The sequence below is a fragment of the Brienomyrus brachyistius genome, unplaced genomic scaffold, assembly GCF_023856365.1.
Source record: "Brienomyrus brachyistius isolate T26 unplaced genomic scaffold, BBRACH_0.4 scaffold40, whole genome shotgun sequence".
Lineage (NCBI taxonomy): Eukaryota > Metazoa > Chordata > Actinopteri > Osteoglossiformes > Mormyridae > Brienomyrus > Brienomyrus brachyistius.
The window spans coordinates 1,807,316-1,832,434 of record NW_026042315.1 but is presented as its reverse complement, the minus strand read 5'-3'; the positions used below and the strand labels follow the sequence as shown (position 1 = coordinate 1,832,434).

The following is a 25,119-nucleotide window of genomic DNA, read 5'->3' as shown; positions in this document are numbered from 1 at the left end:
CGTGCGCGGGCCCTGTGGCCTCATGGTAGGCATCTAGAAAAAACTTTTTCTGCCAAGGAAACATTTGCTGAGCTAAAACTTTGATTTGCATTCTGTCTCGCACATTCTTAAACAGACAATAATAAGTCGTATTTAGGGCTATAGTCCTGCTGTACTTGCCCTGGTGAAATACGTTCTGCACCAGGTAGATGACCGAGATTTGACGGTGATGTCTGAACCTCGTGAAAGCTTCTGCCACGAGTTTGTTTTCGGACGCGCTGTCCATCAAATCATCGATGATTATCAAGGAGCCTGAGGGGAAGCGCTCCTCATCCTCCCAGCTTTTGGGAAGCCCTTGTATAAATTCAATTTCGCTGATCCGATCGCGTAGTTCATCATAAAGCGGCTGATGGGAAGCGAAACACCACACAATTTTTTTAACGGGGCCCCCTATGAAACAGTGACTCTGATTTAAAAGCATTTCTTTAGTGAAATAGGTTTTCCCCGAAGAACTTGCCCCTGCGATTATAGCCGTAAACGGGAGTTCTAAACGGTGATCAAAGTCGATCTCTCTCACGCCGCTACCCATCATTTTGCAAAAAAAAAAAAAACACACTGACGAAACGGTAAATACTGCCCTAATCTTTTAAATCTTTCCGAGGACACACACACACACACACACACACACACACACACACACACACACGTGCAAACCACTGCTGGAGGGGTGTCAGCTTTCACAGACACAGAGTGCATGGGTAAGTTTTTAATAAAAACTCTTGTGATAAATGTACAAAACATTTCAGTACACAAGTTTGAAAATAAAAAACATCTTACTAGGAACATTTTAAAAACATCTTAAAACATCTTTCATTTTTAAAAACATCTTTGGAAAAAACTTTTCATTTTTAAAAACATCTTACTATGAACATTTTAAAAACATCATACTATGATCATTTTAAAAACATCTTTGTAAAAAACTTTTCATTTTTAAAAACATCTTACTAGGAACATTTCTCAGTTTAAAACATTTGTACATCTTACTTTGATTTTAAAAAACATCTTTGAAAAAAACTTTTCATTTTAAAACAAATGAACATCTTTGATTTTTAGAAAAAACTTTAAAAGCCCTTTTGCGATGCTGCTAGTTTTACATTTCAGTAACCAAAAGGCAGAGTTTCCCCGCTAGCCAGCAATCTGCGTTTGTCGTAGACGACCCTGACCTTTTTATCTAGAGGCCTATTAAACAGGCGAAAGCTTTTCATGTCGCGTTCGATTTTGTTGTACTGCGTCATTATAGCGGGGTTATTCCTACAACCTCCGATGTAGTTTTCAATCAATCCGATCATACTGTCAAAGTTTACCTTTTGACAGGTTTCGTATTTTAGAGTTATACCCTTACATTTCATTTGTGTTTTCCCGTTGTTGAGTCGGTAACAGTAACTTTTTGGTCCCAGCGCACCCCACGAAGCAATGTATTCGTCGGGGGCTAATTCGGACGTCAGCTCGCCCAGGTAATTGCCTAAGGTCGGGTCATATTCACCAGGCCTGCTTATGTACACGATGCTGTCGGTGTCGTGATACAGCACCCTCCGCCCCAATCTTTCCAGTTCTTTGTAAAGCGTCAACCGACCCCACGCGGTAGTTTGACACGCTATGAATATGTTAGTCTTTCCCGGCGGCACTTTGTAGGAAGACTTGAAACGCCAGCGGATGAGGGCGACCTCGTCGTTGACAAACGCGAAGCTGGAAATCTCGTACAGGTCCGAGCAGAAAAAATTAAAAAATTCCCCCGGGTCAGACACTATACATGTCTGGAGCATGTTGCTCCTCTGCGCCAGTTTACCCCACAGAGAGTTAAGCAGAAGTTTGGACACTTGCCGCTTCCCTTCATTAGACACTATCTGATCGGGCTCCAATTCGATCCCCTCACGCTCGAGATAGTTTTTTATGTACTCCCTGCGACCCACGTCATCGGTCGCGTCGTCGGGGTAGCCCGAAGCCTGCTGCTTCACTTTGAGAAAGGTTTTAATGTAATCTCTAAACAGGTCGCCGCTGGTCTGGGGAAAATGCCACACTTCGTGAATTTTAACGAGCGAGTACCCCCTGTCTAAAGCCAGATTTAGCTCCGCAGTTACCCACACGCCTATCAATGCCCGCTCTGCGTCGGAATGCCCGCACGCCCCCTCCTGTCTGTTCTCGATCGCGCACGTCCTGCACAGTGTAAACACCAGTTTCCCATTTGGCAGTCTGCTGGGTAGGACGGGGAAAAACAGCTCGCGCGGGGTGTTGACCGTGGCTTTGATCAGGCCAAAGTATTCATTCAGAGGCTTAAAATTCGAATGAATGATTTCCGGGTGCCCCACGGGGAATTCACATTTAGCCAGAGTGTACGGGTACAGCGACGTGAAATCCACGTAGCGGACGCGCTCTTGCCCCGTGACGTCGTAACGCAGGCGAATGGCCGACGTCCGACCCCCAAAAAGCGCTTCTCGCGGCCTTAGGGGCTCAGGGGGCTCAAAGTCTGACAGGAAACGCTGTACCTGTGGGTCGTGAGTTTTAGCGTGAGCCCATTCGTGTTCCCAGATGGATTCCACGTTCATATTAAACTCTTGGCGCAACGACTCGAGTTTTTCCCTTGTTTTAACGTACAGGGCACCGAAGCTCTCGCGGGTCAGGGGGCAGATATCGTGTTCGTTGTTGCAGGTAGGACAGCCGTGAAACTGACAGCCTAGAAACTCGAAAGCCCATTTCTCCCCCTCAATCTCGGCGTATCCGTCTAAGTGAAAGCGCCCCACACTCACTTCACCCCCGCGCAGCGCGTGTCGAATTTCGATGCCGCGCGCGCGCCCGATGAATTCCAGCCACTGGATGGACACGCTCGAATAACTTTTGTATTGCCTCCTGTAATCCCATACATCCGGGATCGCGATCGTATCTCTGGGCAGGAAATTTGTCCTGTAAACTAGCAACGCGGCCGAAGCGATGGTGGCCGCGGAGAAGGGATCGCAACCCGTGAGCGTTTTAAACTCCCGCAGGAAGCGCAAGCAGCCCTCTCTCAGAATCTCCACGTCGTTCTTACAGTAAGCGATCATCTCTTTGTGAAAATTAAAGGTCTGGTGCTTTACAGCGTCGTACCATTGATAAAACTTGTCGCGTTCTTTGGTGGACATTTGATCGGGCCCAAATTGATCGGGAGGGGGGTAGGGTCCCACGTAACTAAAGTTTTCCACGTCTGTGAAATGATGCGGAAAATAGCCTTTTCGCATCTGAGTCGAGCATCCCATCGCATCGGGGATTTTTCTCAACGGCATGCTTAGAAAGGAGTGACTGTCGATGTACCTCTGCTCAAACAGGCTGTCCAGGATGAGAATGATTTTATTCCCCTGCGATACCACACGCGGTTCCACGCCTTCCTTCACCATCGCGTTCAGTATGATGTAATTATCGAATGCCTTACCGTAGTGACTAATGAAACAGACGCCTCTATAACAGGGCGCCCTGAAATGTCTGAGAAACTGTAGCGCGCAGTTGGGCCCCTCGGCGGTCATTGTCTCGTTCTGATCGGAGATGGCGCAGACGTACACCGGGATATGGGTACCCGACCTCTGAGATGTTTCAAAGTCAAAAAACACATATTCGGTGGCCTTTTTACGCCCCTCACCCCTTTCGGCCCGTTCCCCTATGTTAGGCTTCTCGGGTGGATTTAGATAGCAGAGATGTGGGGTGGATATGTCTGACACGGCCGTGTGGAGTTTAGCGTCGCAGATATTACATTTTTCTGCTTTACACGAGTGCGGTTTTGGGTTCTCGGGAGTGAGGTAGTATCTGAGCCCGCAGGCTTTGCATTTTCTGAACTTGTCACAGGGGGTAGCGAGCTCCCCCCTAACTGGGCAGACCCTAGGCGTACGGTGGCGCTCAAAGCAGGTGTCATTTAAACATCTGAAATTACAACGCTCACATAGTATCGCCGGTGTGCTTTCACCTTCTCTGCAATTAGTCTGACAGACGCTACAAAATTTTTCGCATTGATGAGAGTGAGGGGAATCGTACCCTTTGAAACAGCTCGGGCAAACGTACCCCACGCCTAAGAAGCCCTTTACGCTTTTAATGCCGTAAAAATGCTGATTGTGTAAAAAGAAATACACCGCCCGTCTACCGTCGCTAGGCGTGGGTGTCTGGTAAATTTGGAGATTGTTTGAATAAGGTTGTTGATAATACACCACTGCTTTGCAATCAATGATTTTCTCGAAATTGATAATGTCATTCAAAGCGACTGCGTGATCGGGGGTGAATCCCGCTTTCTCCTGTAACTCCAGGCCGAGCTTTTCAGCCTCGGCGTCAGTGAAGTTTTCGTGCAGCAGATGCGCCAAGTTTATGGCGAAACACGCGTTGGTGTTGTTATTAATGATAAACATGTGTCTGGCTTTTTTAGAAATTATTTCTGAAGCTAACATGGTCTGTAGTTTACGTTTGTTCGCACCGCCGCGTGGGATATTTATTACGTCTACGATTACTTCTAGGTTGGAATCGTTTAAAATCTCTTGATTAGACTGTACCAGGCGATCCAGCAGCTGCTGCAAGTCTGTCAGCTCCCCCACCCCATACCGTACAATTTGCGACAGCTCGTCGTTTAAAAAGTCAGCGCGCAGGGTGACCTGTATATAGGCTCCCCATACGGCGTAAGGAATCGCCTCATTCACAATATTTTGAAACCCCTCGATTACATTTTCATAGTACTCGCGGAAATTGCCTTCGTTTCTAGGTCGCGGGATATTTAGAATCCGCCTAATCTGTACGTTATTGAATCTGCGGCGATGAAGGACCCCGTCAGGCTGGGGATCCACGTCACCGACGGCACCGCCACCTTCCTGTTGAACATTTTCAAATTGTCCCAGCCCAAATTCATTTTCAATCTCCTCAGCATCGAGAAGAAATTCCACGTCTGACAAGGCCTCCCACAATGCAGAATCCGCGGGGGACCATGCGACCTCGTCGGTGGGGGGTAGCCCCGCTTCTGCTTCAGAACCCCTTTCATTTAACATGCTTGTTAATGTCTCTAAGGATGGGAGAAAACAGGGGTCCTGGGCCAGTGTTTCAGCAGACGCCGCTGGTGGCGAGTCGTGTTGAGCAGAGTAATCCGCATCATTTTCATTATTAGCATTGTTGATAATGGCTATTTCATTTAATAAGGCTTCGGGTATAGCCGCTGGGGGTGTTGCTCCGTCCATACCTGTTGATTCTCTCGCAGATTTTCTCTTGACCGGTCGGCGTAGTCTCTCTCTCTCTCTCGTACATAGAAAAAAAAAAAAAAGAGAATACCTATTATTAGAATGTTATTTTTTAATTGAATAGCATTTTTATAACAGGAATAAAAGAAATAATATACTTACCGGGTAAGGTCTCGATGAAACTTGTGGTTCTTTGGCTGGTACAAACTTTGGTAAGGAGGAAAAGGCCCCCCGCTCGACGTAATACAATTTAATTGTCTCTGTCACCCCATATCTGCACGGTCATGTATGACAAACAAAACTATAAACAGAATTTACTGGCGGGCAAATTGTCAGACTTGATGTATGACCAGGTGGTACGGCCTTGATGATGCTACTCGTGCCTGTGTAAGAAAATTATCTGTAATTTGGGACGTATGTGAAAACAAAACTTTAAACAGAATTTACTGGAGGGCAAAAGTGTCAGACTCGATGTATGGCCCGCGTGGCCGGGTAGGGGGGCGCCTCGATGGCCAGGTGGCACGGCCCTGCAGAATTTACTGGCGGACAAATTGACAGACTCGATGTATGTCTCGACTTATGACCTTTACAAATTGGCGCCATACGCCGATGTGATACAAACGCTCGCGTGAGGAAAAAACACACGGTCAAAACTAGCGCCGAGCGTTTTTATTGGACGATAGACCCTGCACCTCCTCCTCTCATTCTTTGCTCCAACTTTACCATTTTATCCCACAGTCTCTCACAGTTTCTCTCAGACTCGCGCAGCAGCACGCCTCTCAGCTCTCCCGCATCGCTCTCTCCGAGGATTATCCAAAGCCGTGCGGACCTTTCCGCGCTACCGCACCAGTATGTGAATAAGTCCTTTGCTGATTCTCCGAAGCCCGGGGACCTTACCACGCTACCGCACACCGTACGCTCGCGCTCCATCAGGTAACCCAGCCACGCTCACTCCCGCCCGCGCCCCACAAAATAATAATAATAATAACTTATTCAAATAACACACGCTCATAAGCACTCTCATCAATATCATTTTTAAAATAATACACACTCATAAGCACTCTCCTCAATATCATTTTAAAATAATAAACATTTAAAATAAGCATTTAAAATAATAAATAATTAAATCCAAATACCATTGCATCACTAACACAACCAACCCATGCCCCCTAAGCCACAATCATTTAAAATAATAAATAAATAATTAAATACAAATACCATTGCAGCAGTTACACAACCAACCCCCGGGGAAGAAGACAAAAAAAAATATTTAAATAAATAATTAAATCCACATGCTATTGCGTCAGTTACACAACCAAGCTCAACCCACTACAACATAAGCTCCGCCCACTGAACTTTTGAACGTGACCTTTGACCCGACCTGTCATTTTGACGAAAGCGGTATTGCATCTCTCTCTCATGTAACCACTAGTCTTAAAATTAATTACATCCAACAGTACATTTTTTAGTGTAGGTAAGTAGATGGATCGATAAAATTAAATAATTATTACAAATCACAAATAACTATTACAGTCATGGCCAAAAATATTGGCACTTGTGTCAAAAAACACACCCCTTCTCCTAGAAAATTGTTGCAATTACAGATGCTTTGCTATTGTCATATTAATTTCTCTTGTTGGCACTTGAAGAAAACAAAAAGAGGAAGAAGGAATAACAGGAATCGGAGACATTCCACGCAAAAGGGCACCTGTCCTTCTCATATTGTCTCAAAAACCCAAAGCCAGTCAGAGTGGTCTGGTGGTGGTTGTACACGCAAATAGGCCATTTGATCCATGCTGATCTTAGTCTTTCTCATGATGGTGGGTAAATCTGGGGTGGCTCTTGTGGTCCTCATATGAGGTCTTTGGTGCACATTAAGTGAAGCAGATACAGGCCACCCATTGTGTACCTCTGTGCCATTTAAATGGGCTTGCAATCTGAAGAGGTCTGAGGGCACAGTGATTTAACACTGGTCCACTTTTTCTTATGGCCTTGAGCCAGGTCATGACAATATCTTGTGTAGCACTAATGACGTAATGGCATCTGCTCATGTTATCTCATAACTTGAAGCTGTTTGTGCAGCACAACCCACACGGCACCAACAAGACATTGAGAACAATCCCAGCAGCCCTCGGCTCTCTTACCCAATGCTGTTATAAGGGGACCAAACTTCTTTAAATTTCGCTTCCACAGTGGCTTTTGAAAAAAATAAGCAAATCACGCAATGCTATTGAAATTATTAAAACATAGAGATTAACAGTCAGATATGTTTTGTGATTTTAAATGATGAAGTAATATATTGGATATAACATGAATGTATTTCTTATTTCTTTTTTTTTGGGTTTTCTGTGGTGAGAAATGAAAGCTACAGGCATGTAAATATTGCTTCCTGTAGTAACTTGTAAAATGTTCCTCATTGTTAACAATCACATTACATGTGAAGGTGTCAGTCAGTGGAAACGCATAGTGAGGCACGCTGGCCAACCATTGTATTCATTCAGGACCAGCCCATCAAGTAAAGGTTTCAGCACCACGGACAGTGACCTGTGTTAAACTGACCTCAGGTTCCTACATTGGCTCTATGGAATTTTCTGTAAATAATTAAATGCCACTGGCCCCCTACATGCGGAAATGTTTCCCCCTCCCCCAGACTTCTTCAGAGAGCTTTGGAGGACATTGTCTGCACGCTACCAGAGGTAACTAAGAATGTGCTTGAGTTGGGAGGAGGCAGTAGTCCCCATTTTTCCCTCCTGCTGTAGAGGGTCATCGGGAGGAGGTGGGTTTGCTGCTCTCTTTCGTGTCTCCTCAGCAGGTGGCTCTTAGAGATTTGTCTGAGAAAGGTCTGTTCCAGGCTTGTGTTAAAGTGCTGCATTTTCGGGCACTGAGTGGACTGGCAGATTCTAGGTGGTCAGGTTTGTTGAGGCCTGGATCTTCCCCGCGGGGATGTTGGAGGTCCCTGTACAAGCCCCCCATTGAGAAGCACACGGTGGATCTTCAGTGGCAGATTGTGCACGGGGCAGTGGCCACAAACAGACAGGTGATGCACATTGATTCCACAGGGTGGCAATTGGTTTTCTTAGCTAATCTGTTTCTTTAAAACAAAGAAATGGATTGTTTACTTGTGTCTTTTATTCTACATCATAGATAATGCGAACCTTCATATAAGTAAGAGGTAATATTTTGCTCAGTATCAGTTCAAGTTCAAATACTTCAGGTTTTTTATTTGACAAAACACATAAAATTGTCATGCAAAGTCATTGATTTATTTTTAAAACTATTGCACTGTGATACATTTAACATCATATTTTCAGTTCTGCCAAATCTCTTATTGACAGCTTAGTGGTTTTCCAATGGCTTGTGGCGTCACATGGTGGTCGAAAATGATATTACAGGCTTTTGTTGAAATTACCTTAAAATTCATCTGGAATGTATTGATTTATGCTGTAATTAATGATGCAAATTAACACAGATGGGACCATTTTGACCCAAAACAGCTAGTTGGAGGGTAGCAATCCTCCAGATTGCAAAGGTCAAGATACTAAAACCTGGAAAAGTACAAAGGACTGGAGCAAAAGAATAACAGTGAAAGCTGTCAGAAACAGGCAGGAAACTCTGCATGGATGTTTTGGAAGAGGTAGATGGTCCAGTTGGCTGTATTAGTCAGTCTGCTGAGAAACATAGCGCCAGTAAGCCAACAAAATGCAACAAACATTTAGGACTGACTGCAGTATTAATTCAAAGCATGATTGTGTTTTTCTTATTTTTTATTGATTTATTTTTGTATTATTAATTTTTTTAAGTAACTTGATTCCGTTAAAAGGGGTTTGTCCATTTGCTTTTAGCAGAAGTTTGTGTAAGTATGATGTTCACCTTCCCTTTTCATAGTCTAGTCTTTGCCAAGTTTTATGCTTATTTCCCCTGGTTAAGTTAATCTGACTTGTGTGTTTAGGAGGGTCATACATGCTTTTTGTTTGTAATGGAAGCACAGGGTCTGTACTTGCAGCTTATTTGCCATGCTAATGGAAGCATTTTACCTTCCTCTCTAATCTCTTTTTTTCTTGGCTCTCACTGCAGTCTCCTCTATGCCAGGGTTTCTCAACCCAGTCCTTGGACCCCACTGCAAAGATCCACAGTTTTGCTCTGTCCAAGCTCTCAACACAGCAGTAAAAGGTGACTGTTTGGTTCATGCATGCAGGGATCTGGGACAGAGCAAAAACGTCTGTTGGGCTGAGGAATGAGTTTAGAAATGATGCTGTATGAAGTATTAAACCATTTGGCCGGTTGGATAAATGTTAAAATGTTTTTTCAAAATATAAAAAGAGATAATCTTCTGTTTTGCGTCTCATTACAAGCAAACTTGTTTTTTGTTTTTATGTCACTCTAGTATTTGATATCTAATTTTCAGTCTTCTGGCAATATAATCTGGTGAATGGGGAAAGACTTCCAGCAGGGGCTCCGGTTTCCTCCCACAGTCCAAAAGTGTGCAGGGTAGGTTAATTGGCAAATCTGAGTTGTGAGTGTTTGCGCCCTGCAGAGTGTTGACTCCTGCCCAGGGTTGGTTCCTGCCTACGCCTGTTGTTCCAAGGACAGGCTCCGGTCCCCCCCGCGACCTCAGTTTGGCATGCTGTCTCCCCCCTTGGTTTCCTTTGGTTTACGTCTTCACTAGCCCCCTTGTTGCTTTGACTTGTGTGTAAGTTATGTATGTGTGATTGTATTGCTGTGTAGGCAGTGACTGCTATTTTGTTTTGCAAGTGTGTGTTGGACTCTGTTTATTTGGTTAGGGAGTGAGGTGGAGTGTTTGTCTTTTGGTTTCCTTTTCTTTTGCACTTAGGTGAGATTAGCTGTGGGTCGCACTTGATAGTTGGGGATTTTGTTTGTTATTTTGGCTGTGGTCAGTCCCAAAGTCTTTTGCACTGGGTTATTTGTTCAGTGTCAGTATTATACATGAAAAAATTAAAATACAAAAAATATCCCTTTGTCCACTGGTGTTCCCTTCTTGCCCTCACCCTGTTTGTCCCTTTATCCCATTCCCCTTTCCCGTGAATACTGTTACACTCCAACCCTAGACAGGATATCATAACAGCATCTTACCTATAGTTTTAAAAGAGATGAGGGATATTATTCATTGACCTTTATCTTTGCTATTTCAGAAATCCGTATCTGCCAGTGTGGTACCTTCTGACTGGAAGTATACACTGTAAAAAAGGCAAAATTTGTCACAGTTTTAAACCATTTTATATCAGCCAATTTGACTACAGTATAGTTATTTTTTTCCTCTTATGTTAAATGACAGAAAAGGTTTATCAAAACTACATTGCATAAACATAATTTTACGCACAGTTTGTAAAATAACAGGGAAACCCCTTCAGTGAAACTGGTCAATTTCTTTTCTGTATTTTTACAGAAATTAAACTTATGGTCATATGCTTTATCTGTAAAATTTTAATGGTTTTATTGTACCAACATGTGTTTTAGTAAAACGAAGGCACAACAGCTGTTTTCTATAATTTTGCTTTCATTAACTTTAATTTTACATTCAGTATACATAAAATCTACATTGTTTTACTGTAATAAACCAGATATCCACCATAATTGTACTGTGTTGTTGGATATATACGAAATGGTTTGCATAGATCTAAGGTTATAAACATAAAAAAATGACTTAAAATTAGAAAATATAGACCCTATATTATAGGGAATATGCGAGTCATCGAACTGATATTGTAACGAACCCAAACTACAGTAGCGTCAGAGGCTGTAAACGGAGAACAGATCACCACCAGACTGCAGCTACAATTACAAAGATACTTTTATTCAGTACAATTCATGCAGCGACCCATCGGGTCGGATCTGGATTCACAAAGAGCTCGGTCCCGCTTTCTCCCCGTAGCACACCACCCCTTTTTAAGCGTGTGTTAATCCACACTACCACACAGTAAATCCCGCACCACACAACATGCCCATTAGGGCACGGCACACCAATAGCACTGCAATACACAGTAATCCCCACACTTCGGGCACAGGCAAGCGTTACAGGACCAGAACCGCCTACTGTATATAGTCCTGTCCCGACCCTAAGCGGTTACACTGCGCATTTAAACCACACGTAACACACATACAATAAAGACATAGTTAAAACAGAACACCCCCCCCCCCCCCCCAGGGATCAGGACCCTCCCTCGGGGAAGGAATAATCACACCGGTCCGTCACCTAGAACGTCCCACGGAAAGGGAATCCCACCCCCCCACCGCCAATCCATCCCTATGAAGGTGCCGCTACTCCCGTCTATCAACCACCCCGTCTAAGCAGTGGTCATAGCCTCCTACCCCCACTGTCCTGACTCTCCTCGCCCTACCGCACCGGGAACTGTCCCTACAGCCCACTCTCTGGCTTCACAGCCGGCAGCCCTAAACGGCATGCGAGCGGCACCTCCCCCAGGACCCAACGCGTACGGTGCCTACCAGACCAAATCTCCCTAACGCGCCTCCCACTCCCTCTATTAACCCCAGATCCCTCACAACCCAGGTGTAGCCACTTAATTAACTATTACCTTCCACTCCATCCCTCACCCTCCACACGCACACATATCATCATTACACAGTATTTGAGGGATAGAGGGATGAGAAGAGTGGGATGGAGGGAAATATAAGGAGAAGGAGGTTCCTCGGAGCTCCGAGATGTGTTTGGCTGTAATAAATCTGGAATATAGCTATATGACATAGTTTTTGATAACACCAGCATTTATTTTTTAGGTTTGTCGAGCTCCGTCAAAACAGTTGAATTAGAATGAGCCCATTATGTAACTGGAACCCCTCCCACATGTAAACACAGTGACGCGCTACAGCGTTGGTTTGTTGTCTGAGGCTATGATACTGACCATAAACACATTCTCAAATTTCACTGCACCAATCACAGCATATGCAGGCAGAAAAATTATAGCAAACAACATTCAGCATTAGACTGTAAAACCGTCTGTAATGTCTGTGTTTATCCAGTGGACCATAAACTAAAATAAGCTTTTCTATTTCAAATTCTTTCAGATATTTTAAAATAATAAATAAAAAAATCATAATAATTAAACCATGTATTACTGACTATCAGACAACTTCAACAAGTTACCAAATGTATGCAAAATCAAAGATATTCATTTGCGCCTGGCACTAACCATGTATTCCTTCACAGTACTAAGCCATAGAAAGGGCCCCAATGAAACCCCTGCATTCCTGCATCGCAGATACTCTAATCTCAGCATTTATAAGATTATATTTGTACTACCTGCCAATTTTTATATTAGATGAAACTAAAAATTGAGAAATATCTATATACACAAGTAGTTTTTCCTGATAAGAAGGATGACATCAAGACTGTCAGCATTTACAAATCGAATTATGACACATCTGAGTAGCCCAGACTGTCCGGAAAACAAAGATATACAGCATATGTGGCTGACTAATGTACATACAGTGTAATAAGCTTATAATCAAATGGATAGAAAAACGCTCAATAATAGACAGGATTCAAAGGGTAAATAAGGTGCATCATGTGGAAGAGAAGTTAGGTGGCGTTGGGGTGCATTGTGAGTTTCATCTGGTAGCTAGAAGGGAACAAACAGGGCTTTAGGGGGGGGGGGGGGGGGGGGGACTTCTCCGGCGGCTACATCGCTCTACCTTTTTTTTTAAATGATTTATTTAAAAAAAAATCTTTTCTCCTTACACTATAATGGCAGGTTTAGGACTAATACAGTACAGGCATAACCAGTGTCAAGGATTCTATGCATTGCTACACAGAGACAAGTCCAGATATTGAGCCCAAGGCTAAAATTGTGGTTTACTTACAAGTGCACTTTGCTGGGCAGTGGGGGTGTTTGTCCTTCTCTGCTCACATTTTCCCCTCTTATCCTGTCTTCTCCTCCGCAGCACTTCCTCCTTCTCTCTGTTGCTCCTATATTCCCTCCCCTCCAGTCATCTATGTTCTCCTTCCTCTGCAGTCTCTCCTCTTCTCCCATTCTTCAGTTATACTGTCTTCTCTGCTCTCCCTGTATCCCTCTTGTCTTCTGGTCCTGTCATCTCTTCTCCAGTCATCCCCTGCTTCTCAGTCATCTCTGCATCTTTTCTCTCATTTGTTTGCTTATTCTTTGATTGTTTGTGTTATTCCTTAACTCACCACCCCATGCTGGATGAGTCTTGATGTTTTTTGTTCTTTTTAAAGTTAGGCTTCTTCCTTTGTTTTTGTGCCATATCTTCTGCCCTCTTCTGGTTGCGGCAGTGCATGACACGGGTGGAAAAATAGGGTTTATTACAACACACATCAAAACCAATAGGATCAGGATGGATCCAAAATAAACAGCAAATGTCCAGGAATGAACTAAATGATGGAATAAACACAACTAGAGAACTATATACATACATACAACATACAGCTATAATGAACCATCAAAGAACAGAAGCAGAACAGGCACTTAAATACACAGCTAACAAGACACAGTGCAGGACAGTGAGAATCATAACCAATAACAAGGACTGAGGGCAACCCAGGAACAGGCGTTACAGTTAAACAGCACTGGTGAAATCAAAGTGACCTTTCAGCCACATGGTCAGCTCTGCATCGCCCTCTGCTGTTTGCATTAGAAGCTGCTTGAAATTCCCACTCTCCTTACCAACACCTCGAAAAGCCAGGCCTTGCCGTGCCAAGTACTTAACTTCAGAAGATTTTTCCTCACTTGCTGCTGCTCTTTCCAGCTCATCTGAAGGTTGAATATTAACAGGATTGATCTTCTGAATCCATGTCATCAGTGCTAATCTGTGGCACTGCCTGTCTTTATGTGCACTGAATTTCCCCAGTGCATTTTCCAGTTTCACATGCCAGTCTTCACAAGAGCTGAATGTGTCTTTCATGCCAGTTTAGACATTTGTGTTACAAATTATTTTGCACAGTAGAAACAAAGAACCCCCCTTAAGACGAGGGGGGGGGGGGGGGGGGCTGTAAGGGAGCCCAGTGTGATCTTTAAACCATTTCTCCTGAAAGCAGGGTCTCCTGTTTGATAGACGTGACATTTACATTTGGCTGATTTGGTGAAGGTCCAAGCTCCTCCCCCCTCCTCCCTAATACACCTTCATCTTCACCTGCCTGTCTGCTCTCTCTCTCTCTCTCTCTCTCTCTGTCATTGACTCACACTCAGTCTCCCTGCTTAAATGCCATATCTGAAATACACACCACAAGCCAAACTAAGAAGCATATTAAACTAACATCAGGATCAGGCTACTGTAACGTCATTATTCACTCTTAACCATCAATATTTACTCCTTTTCTCACTCCCCTCCATGTCACCTGCATTCTCTGCTGTCAGCAGCCTCTTGCTGTCTCTCCCTCTTCATCTTTACTCTCAGCACAGCAGAGTCTACATGAAAGCAGTTATCAGTAAACAAGTGGTGTTTCTTGGCATGATGCTCAGGAATGGATCTCTCAGGATTTGTTATCTGAATGGGATGATTAATATATGAAGAACCCTTGACTCACATACTGTATACGTCTATCATCTGACTGGCACTAATTATCTCACTGTCTCTACTTACTTTCCTGCTTTTCTGTGGTTGCCCAAAAACTCACGATTGTCACACTTCCTCTTCATGATGACACTGTGAATAAAAGCTGACTGTAATAAAACTACCTTCATTTAAATCACACATTAATAATGCAAAATGCCTTAAGTAAGCAAGTATAGCTTTCTATAGTAATGGAATATAAAATTTATTAAACCTATTACTGTCTACAAAATAACACATTCAGCACTATATCAGACTTTACATCAGCTTTCTGACCATTATAAATATACCTGAGTGAGCACTGTTGTTAGTTTCTAGGAGAATGTGCAGTTAATAACATTTCCAGGTAATTTAACCAGCGTAACTGCACATGAGGCAATTATTATAATTATAAACGTAGTAGGGGTAGGGGGCGCTATAGAGCGAAAGGGTGACTACGCCACTCTGTAACTGTCACTAAGACGGTTATTTTATAATCACCTTTTGCTGGTTTGATTTAATATAGAATGTATACTGTGAAATGTATGCCAGTGCCCTCTGCTGACTATTTAATTGATCCGTGTTAACCCTTGAATACATGGTCATGTGACGGAATAGGGTAGGAGTAAATGCATGCTGGGAGATTCATGGAGTCAACTTGTGGTTTGTCGGCTTGTCACGGCAGGATCTGTAATAACTCCTAAGCATTTTGTCAGAAGGCGCAAACGGTAATTTATATTTATTGTATTTACTTGTTGTCTTGTATTGAAAAGTGGAATTGCGGTGATGTATGAGCCGCTGTTTAGCGGTAATATCATGGATCTTTTAGAATGTCTTGTAAGATTAAATGTAATGCAGGAATTTAATAATATGTTTATTTTATAGTTTTTCATGGTGTCTAGAAGAATAAAGACGGAATAAACTTCACCATCTGTCAGGCGTATGTTTTCTGTACCAAATGAAGAACTTTTGGAGCTGTTATATCTTGTATAGTAAAGGTAACCTTACAGTAAATGACTTCTGCTGTGATCTGAAGCTATATAAAACATTTTATTAAATAAGATTAAATTTACCTTCTGCGAGGGGCACCCTAATATAATGATATATATAATAATTATAATATAATATAATTATATAATTATAATAAATGTAGTATAATTATAATTGTGCCCTATTCAAACAATAAAGAGAAACTACATGCAGCACTGAAAAACTATTCCACGGCCAAAAAAAATGTAAACATTCTTTCTATATCAGAAGATAGTCTCTGACTGAAATTTCTGTAACAGGCGCCGAATGGGAAATCTTTATATAAACTGATAGCAATTAACCTAAGAGTGCATGCTTGGATTGTAGTATCTGCATGTACTGTGGAACTAAACAGAATCATAATCAACATATATAATTACGTAAATGAAAAACAAATACGTTGCATTTTGCTTAATAGTTTTGCACGTTGCCATAATTTATATTTAATTTAAAGTATGAAGCACCCAAGCAAAGTTTTTGTTGAAATAATACTCAAGATTCTTAAGTCTTAGCTCTGGCACAGTGGTGGATCTAGAAAATTTTACATGGGGTGGCGAGAGATTTTAACAGAGTGGCATGGAGGTTCAGTGAGAAACCGACTATCATTCAGAATCGTGGAGCTCAGGAGCATACTTACACTGAAAAGGTGACAATTTATCTAAGCATTTGGACTCTCATGGTTAAAACAATGCTGATTGTACTTTTCATTATCACTGACCAGTTGTTTTTCTTTGTTGTGCTGTGCAGCAGAACGTTTCACAAACATATCCAAATTAAGAGCCTTTGCACGCTGATTCTCAATGCTCAGCAGAGTTTCCAGGTCCGCGGTGTTCATGCCCAATTGTGCTATTTTGAAAACATAGTTTCGGGTAAATATTAGGTCATGGGTTGCGGATTTTTGGGCTGATTTCATAATGTTATACAGCAGCAGACTGCAAGGGGAAAAAGAAACTAATTATTATCAGTGCAAGTGGCTCCTAATCCTGAGTAATGCTGAATCTCTAGCCACCTAAAGTAAGAGACAGATGCACACGGAAAGCAGGGCTGCCGACTACCTTGCATCTAGCATGACTTTCACGCTCTCAGACACTCACGCAAGGAATCTTCCACTATATTATTCCACTATAAGCCTAAATGTAGCTACATCAGAAGCGTTGGTGAAGTTTGCAAACCCTACATACCATTTAGAACAGGGGTCACCAACATGGTGCCCACTGGCACCAGGATGCCCCCAAGAACCACATGAGTTGTCCACGGACCTGTTCTAAAAATACCACAACTCACCAGTGGGCAGTGACTAAAATTTCATTTTATCTTGTTGCTATTCTTTTTTAATCACATTTGTATTTATATAGATTTGAAAATGACAATATCCAAAAAAGCATTTAAAACGTGTTTATTCTACATGAAGTTTAGATAAGTTTAGGTAAAGTCTGTTCTGGTAGCCTTTGTATGGCTCAGTACCCGTGAAGTAGCTCTCAGTTTCAAAAAGGTTGCTGACCCTTGATATATAGTATACCCCAATCATGGGTGATATATCCTAATCAGTAAAATAACAGTCGGCTAAATTCCGCATAGTGATCTCATTAACTGCGTGTTGTTGCTGAAATACATCACACAGACGTCGGGGGAATGTCAAATCATCAGAATATGTAAGATTTATACATTTGGTTAAGTTGAACGCATTTGCTGTTGAATGCAATTCCTATCACATTAACAATTACTGTTTGAAAAATGAATTGCTGTTAGTGTCTTAAATCATACTGCTGTAAAAGTAAAATTTACAAGAGAAATCAATATGCTTAGAATATGGGTTAAGATGGAAAATAATTTTTCCATCCCAATCCCAATCATGTTGATGCAAATTTACAGCAGTGTGGATTCTCAGAAAAAAAGGTTCTCTGACATAAAGATCAGCAATACAGTGCAAATAACATTTAATTTCACATTTATACAAAAAAAGGACAGGGCATTTCGATGATAAAATCTGTAGTGAACAATAAGTCGCATCAAAACAAAACCTGGTATTCGGTCATGCTACCTTAAGGTTAAACATTACTTTGTGCAAAGTTCCTTGTTCTGAAATAAATACTTTCTGCAATAGCACATCCAACCATATTCACACAGTCTTTATCGTTACTTATTTATTCAGCCGTTTTTTTCTTACTGACAGCATCTCATAAAAAGGGTCAGTGCTCACAGCAGCAGTGATGCTCTGTATCCACTTGTCCTTCTCCTCAGGGGTTGGCGCCGAGATGCGGTACACCACATGATTTCCCTCTCCCAGGCGGCCGTCCGCCTCCGTTTTGCAGGCTTTCATCAGCTGTCTGCTGTTGTTAGGGATGTACAGTTCAAAGCAGTTAGGCTTCCTGAGATCCTTCACCTCACGGATGCTCAGATTCTCCAGCGGAATGATCACCCTGGGTTTCTTATCCGTAGTATGTTTAAAGTAGTAAAGGCAGTTATCCATCAGGATGAACCACCTCCTTTTCCATGTATTCACCCGTCCTCCTCCCATTTTGAAGAGCCAACCCTCTCTGTCAGGGTTGAAGAAGGCATTGTTCCCATTGTCTTCAGGAATCTTGAATGGCTCATTCTTTATGCTCTTATAAAGATTTCGGAGGAGATCATCTGGCAGGTTGCCTCCATCATTGATTCCTCGATTCATGGAGATGAACCTGTCCACACTGGGCTTGTCTCTCACATTTGGATTATAAAGGCTAGTGTTTAGCATGATTATGGAAAATGAAAGTACATAGCAGGTGTCAATGTTCTGGAAGACTCCAGGATTACATTGACAGTACCTCTGCGCAAAGGCCTCCATCATCCTGTCAATCTTTTGTGCTTCTCCTGGCAGACGGAAACTCCAGAGGAACTGCCTGAGAGCCTGTACCAGGTTGAACCCTGCGAATTCATGAAGCCCAAGAAATGTTTGGAGGACTTGGATATTGAAGTCGTCTCTCTCACCCAGGTAATCCCCAATGGCTGTTTTGTTCAGCCCCTCTCCCTTGTATAGGAGCTGGGCGATGTCCTCAGACGTGTGCCGGAGAAGATTGTTTTGTACCATGAACAGGATACCCTTCTTAGGGTCCATGTTGAATTTCTTTCTTCCCATGGCGACATGCCTATTCTTTTCTAAGATTTGGCTGCGTTTGGTGCTGGATTCAAGGACCTCCACTTCCATGAGGGCCTCTCTCAGCGCCTCCCGCAGCCTCTGGATCTCCAGCAGAAGGGCTCCTTTCCTCAGCCGGATGTCCTCAAGTTCAGAGTGCTTCTCTGGACTCAGGTCCATGGAGACTGCAGCAGACAGGAAAAGGAGATCGTCAGCGGGTGTGGAGCTCAGCAGGTTGGCCATCTCTGCCAGTTTGGTTGTTGGTTCAACTCCCATGGCAGAGTAATCGTAACATTGTTAAGCCCTTGAGCAAGTCCCTTAGACCCAAGTGCTCTGACCCCAAACTCTCCTCACTTCGGACAAAAGCATATGCTGAATATATGTAATCCCAAAGGGCAGTTACAGAAGACCCCAGGACCGGAGTAACGTGGGAAGCAATTACTGATGCCTGGAAGCTTTGGGGCATGCAAATAAACTGCATCCAAAGGCAAATGGCTAATAAAGAATGCTCTGAATGCCAGGCATTCGTCTAGCAGTGAGATCGTAGAGATAATGAATAAAGATAGAAAGTGTGAATAAAGATAAAACATTTTGATTGTATTTGCGAAGCGATGCTGGATGCGCTGAGCTCGCCGGGAAGGTCATGTGGTCCGCATTCCCTCCCCATGCACACGTGATCAGCTCAATCACACCGAAATTGTCGGTTTGCTGCCCTTCAGGGAAACAATCTAAAGGGTGTTACGGGAAAAGTAATCGATGCAAGAGCCAATGATGTTCTCCTGGTGCCTACCCGTGTTTATGTTATCGTTACTGACACAAACAATGATGAACGATAATAAGCATTTATAAGCCATGATGACCGCACCATTAACGTGGAGTTGCACTAACGTCTGTTTTTATAGCTAACCAACAAGTCAAGCTCTCACCCTGGTAATGCAACAGCGCCGGTTAAACAATACGTTTACACCGAGTGCTTGTGATCAGTGGCCTGTACTACGAATCAGGGTTACTGGCTTATCGGGGTAACTTGACGGATTTAAGGTACCACAGTTTAAATGAATTTCATATTTGTTCATCGGGATGTCTGAATCGGTGCTAATCAGTACTACGATGCCAGTTATGCAATGTAGTTTTGATAAAAACTTTTCTGTCATTTAACATAAGAGGAAAAAAATAATTATACTGTAGTCAAATTGGCTGATATAAAATGGTTTAAAACTGTGACAAATTTTGCCTTTTTTTTACAGTGTATACTTCCAGTCACAAGGTAGCAGATACGGATTTCTGAAATAGCAAAGATAAAGGTCAATGATTAATATCCCTCATCTCTTTTAAAACGATAGGTAAGATGCTGTTTTGATATCCTGTCTAGGGTTGGAGTGTAACAGTATTCACGGGAAAGGGGAATGGGATAAAGGGACAAACAGGGTGAGGGCAAGAAGGGAACACCAGTGGACAAAGGGATATTTTTGTATTTTCATTTTTTTTCCATGTATAATACTGACACTGAACAAATAACCCAGTGCAAAAGACTTTGGGACTGACCACAGCCAAAATAACAAACAAAATCCCCAACTATCAAGTGCGACCCACAGCTAATCTCACCTAAGTGCAAAAGAAAAGGAAACCAAAAGACAAACACTCCACCTCACTCCCTGACCAAATAAACAGAGTCCAACACACACTTGCAAAACAAAATAGCAGTCACTCCCTATGCAGCAATACAATCACACATACATAACTTACACACAAGTCAAAGCAACGAGGGGGCTAGTGAAGACGTAAACCAAAGAAAACCAAGCGGGGAGACAGCAAGCCAAACTGAGGTCGCGGGGGGGACCGGAGCCTGTCCTTGGAACAACAGGCGTAGGCAGGAACCAACCCTGGGCAGGAGTCAACACTCTGCAGGGCGCAAACACTCACAACTCAGATTTGCCAATTAACCTACCCTGCGCACTTTTGGACTGTGGGAGGAAACCGGAGCCCCCGCTGGAAGTCTTTCACCATTCACCACATTATATTGCCAGAAGACTGAAAATTAGATATCAAATACTAGAGTGACATAAAAACAAAAAACAAGTTTGCTTGTAATGAGACGCAAAACAGAAGATTATCTCTTTTTATATTTTGAGAAAACATTTTAACATTTATCCAACCGGTCAAATGGTTTAATACTTCATACAGCAGCATTTCTAAACTCATTCCTCTGCCCACCAGACAGCTCCACGTTTTTGCTCTGTCCCAGATCCCTGCATGCATGAACCAAACAGTCACCTTTTACTGCTGTGCTGAGAGCTTGGACAGAGCAAAACTGTGGATCTTTGCAGTGGGGTCCAAGGACTGGGTTGAGAAACCCTGGCATAGAGGAGACTGCAGTGAGAGCCAAGAAAAAAAGAGATTAGAGAGGAAGGTAAAATGCTTCCTTTAACATGGCAAATAAGCTTCAAGTACAGACCCTGTGCTTCCATTACAAACAAAAAGCCTGTATGACCCTCCTAAACACACGTCAGATTAACTTAATCAGGGGAAATAAGCATAAAACTTGGCAAAGACTAGACTATGAAAAAGGAAGGTGAACATCATACTTACACGAACTTCTGCTAAAGCAAATGGACAAACCCCTTTTAACTGAATGAAGTTACTTTAAAAAATTAATAATCCAAAAATAAATCAATAAAAATTAAGAAAAACACAATCATGCTTTGAACTAATACTGCAGTCAGTCCTAAATGTTCCCATGACATTCTTTTCGTCACGATGCACACTCGGTACATACTGGTTAAAAACCATTTATAATCCTTCATGTACCAGTCTATGATGGAGCACCCCAACCTGGGCCACCCATCCAACATGGCAGATTTCTGCCCCCTGGCCCCGGAGACTAGCAGACTAACCTCAGGAAACAGGGAACCAGGGGGACATGGGCCGCTGACTGGATGGGCGGCTCCAGAATGAGGTGAAGCAGAAGGTAGACTCCACAGCAGAGGACCGAGGAATGTAGACCAAAACCAGGGAACCTGAAGTGGCAAGAACACAAACCAGGACAGACATATAAAACCCAAGCAAAGGCATCAGTGGCACAGCCCACCAGCTTGTGAAAGATGGCTACCTGGCATCATGAATCCCTTAATCAAAAACCTTTGTGGTGGCAACTTTGCCACCCCGGACTGATCCCTCCTAAAGACCTCAAGTTTCAATGCAAGGTTTCTGAAATGTTTTGAAACATCAGTCCATGTGACTGCTGTGGTATTGTTCCAGGCAGGGAAAACAACTTAGGAGAAAATTTCCGTGCATGTTGGGTGTTTGTGGTACTGTTGGGCTGAGGGGGTAATTGAGTGACAATTAACCTTTGAGATCCAATTATATTATTTAAACAGGTTAGTAGTTAGACAGTGTGATTTAGATGAGGATAAGGATGTTTTATTGTCATTACAAAACGTGTTCTACATGAAGGGAACAAAATGAGGCACTCAGATCCGGTGTATTAGCAAAAATAAAATAGAAATAAAATCGAAAGAACAATACAATGAATTATATGGTAAAAATTAAAGTAAAATAGAATAAAGACATTAAGATAAATTCCATTAAACCCTCTGGGCCAGGCGCTCTGCCACTCTGCATTGTATTCTTTGCATGTACAACTTTGTACTCCATAATTTTAATATTTTATCACGAAGCCTGAAGAGCAATATGAACTATATCATGCTTTAAGTAAATTGTCTCATTCTTTATTTGACTAAAGTATATTTAACTTCTACAGAACTTTGCAGGCTCATCTAGGATGGAGAATTTCTGCTGCTGAGCGCATTAGAAGAGATTCTCAGAGGGAGATACGAGTCCTAGGTGCCTGCTGGGTACATATTCAAGACAGAGTTAGGACCGACTCCAATAATTCTGCACTGTCTCCCAGATTAGAGGAAAAAAATGTATTTTACTGAAAATTTCATTTATGAAATTTTACCTTAGACTTGGTCAGCAGCCATGTGGATAAATTTCAGAACTACAGACGGTCTGTGGGTTGGGGGGGACAAGCAGGTTGGCCGGTGGGGGCACGCGGAATGCTCCTGGGGGTGTGGTGGGTGTGCTTATATGATTTACAGGAGCCGAGGCTAACAAAGGCACTAAACTGCACAAACAGCCTCCTGTATGAAGTTTTACATGAAAAGGGGCCATGGGCTTGTTGGCACTATGTTTCTTAGCAGACTGACTAATACAGCCAACTGGACCGTCTACCTCTTCAAAAACATCAAAATGGGGTCAAAATGGCCCCATCTGTGTTAATTTGCATCATTAATTATGGCATAAATCAATACATTCCAGATGAATTTTAAGGTATTTTCAACAAAAGCCTGTAATATCATTTTCGACCACCATGTGACACCACAAGCCATTAGAAAACCACTAAGCTGTCAATAAAAGATTTGGCAGAACTGAAAATATGATGTTAAATGTATCACAGTGCAATAGTTTTAAAAATAAATCAATGACTTTGCATGACAATTTTATGTGTTTTGTCAAATAAAAAACCTGAAGTATTTGAACAATTTTATGTGTTTTGTCAAATAAAAAACCTGAAGTATTTGAACTTGAACTGATACTGAGCAAAATATTACCTCTTACTTATATGAAGGTTCGCATTATCTATGATGTAGAATAAAAGACACAAGTAAACAATCCATTTCTTTGTTTTAAAGAAACAGATTAGCTAAGAAAACCAATTGCCACCCTGTGGAATCAATGTGCATCACCTGTCTGTTTGTGGCCACTGCCCCGTGCACAATCTGCCACTGAAGATCCACCGTGTGCTTCTCAATGGGGGGCTTGTACAGGGACCTCCAACATCCCCGCGGGGAAGATCCAGGCCTCAACAAACCTGACCACCTAGAATCTGCCAGTCCACTCAGTGCCCGAAAATGCAGCACTTTAACACAAGCCTGGAACAGACCTTTCTCAGACAAATCTCTAAGAGCCACCTGCTGAGGAGACACGAAAGAGAGCAGCAAACCCACCTCCTCCCGATGACCCTCTACAGCAGGAGGGAAAAATGGGGACTACTGCCTCCTCCCAACTCAAGCACATTCTTAGTTGCCTCTGGTAGCGTGCAGACAATGTCCTCCAAAGCTCTCTGAAGAAGTCTGGGGGAGGGGGAAACATTTCCGCATGTAGGGGGCCAGTGGCATTTCATTATTTACAGAAAATTCCATAGAGCCAATGTAGGAACCTGAGGTCAGTTTAACACAGGTCACTGTCCGTGGTGCTGAAACCTTTACTTGATGGGCTGGTCCTGAATGAATACAATGGTTGGCCAGCGTGCCTCACTATGCGTTTCCACTGACTGACACCTTCACATGTAATGTGATTGTTAACAATGAGGAACATTTTACAAGTTACTACAGGAAGCAATATTTACATGCCTGTAGCTTTCATTTCTCACCACAGAAAACCCAAAAAAAAAGAAATAAGAAATACATTCATGTTATATCCAATATATTACTTCATCATTTAAAATCACAAAACATATCTGACTGTTAATCTCTATGTTTTAATAATTTCAATAGCATTGCGTGATTTGCTTATTTTTTTCAAAAGCCACTGTGGAAGCGAAATTTAAAGAAGTTTGGTCCCCTTATAACAGCATTGGGTAAGAGAGCCGAGGGCTGCTGGGATTGTTCTCAATGTCTTGTTGGTGCCGTGTGGGTTGTGCTGCACAAACAGCTTCAAGTTATGAGATAACATGAGCAGATGCCATTACGTCATTAGTGCTGCACAAGATATTGTCATGACCTGGCTCAAGGCCATAAGAAAAAGTGGGTCAGTGTTAAATCACTGTGACCTCACACCTCTTCAGATTGCAAGCCCATTTAAATGGCACAGAGGTACACAATGGGTGGCCTGTATCTGCCTCACTTAATGTGCACCAAAGACCTCATATGAGAACCACAAGAGCCACCCCAGATTTACCCACCATCATGAGAAAGACTAAGACCAACATGGATCAAATGGCCTATTTGGGTGTACAATCACCCCCAGACCACTCTGACTGGCTTTGGGTTTTTGAGACAATATGAGAAGGGCAGGTGCCCTTTGGCGTGGAATGTCTCCGATTCCTGTTTTTCCTTCTTCCTCTTTTTGTTTTCTTCAAGTGCCAACAAGAGAAATTAATGACAATGCCAAAGCATCTGTAATTGCAACAATTTTCTAGGAGAAGGGGTGTGTTTTTTGACACAAGTGCCAATATTTTTGGCC

At 42.6% G+C, this 25,119-nt stretch overlaps 1 protein-coding gene across 1 annotated transcript; it reads right to left on the bottom strand.

The window, feature by feature from the left end:
- Positions 1 to 17,681: 17,681 nt before the first annotated feature.
- LOC125722563 (cytohesin-2-like) lies at positions 17,682 to 22,070 on the bottom strand. The gene is made up of 2 exons (XM_048998733.1): positions 21,768 to 22,070; positions 17,682 to 19,058 (listed from the first exon to the last, which is right to left on the bottom strand). The coding sequence occupies exon 2, from the start codon at positions 19,051 to 19,053 to the stop codon at positions 17,902 to 17,904; it is 1,152 nt and encodes a 383-aa protein (XP_048854690.1). The 5' UTR covers positions 19,054 to 19,058; positions 21,768 to 22,070; the 3' UTR covers positions 17,682 to 17,901.
- Positions 22,071 to 25,119: the final 3,049 nt, after the last annotated feature.

Excerpts from the sequence above, each read along its gene's own strand:
- LOC125722563 (XM_048998733.1), bottom strand. The coding sequence starts at position 19,053 with ATGGACCTGAGTCCAGAGAAGCACTCTGAACTTGAGGACATCCGGCTG.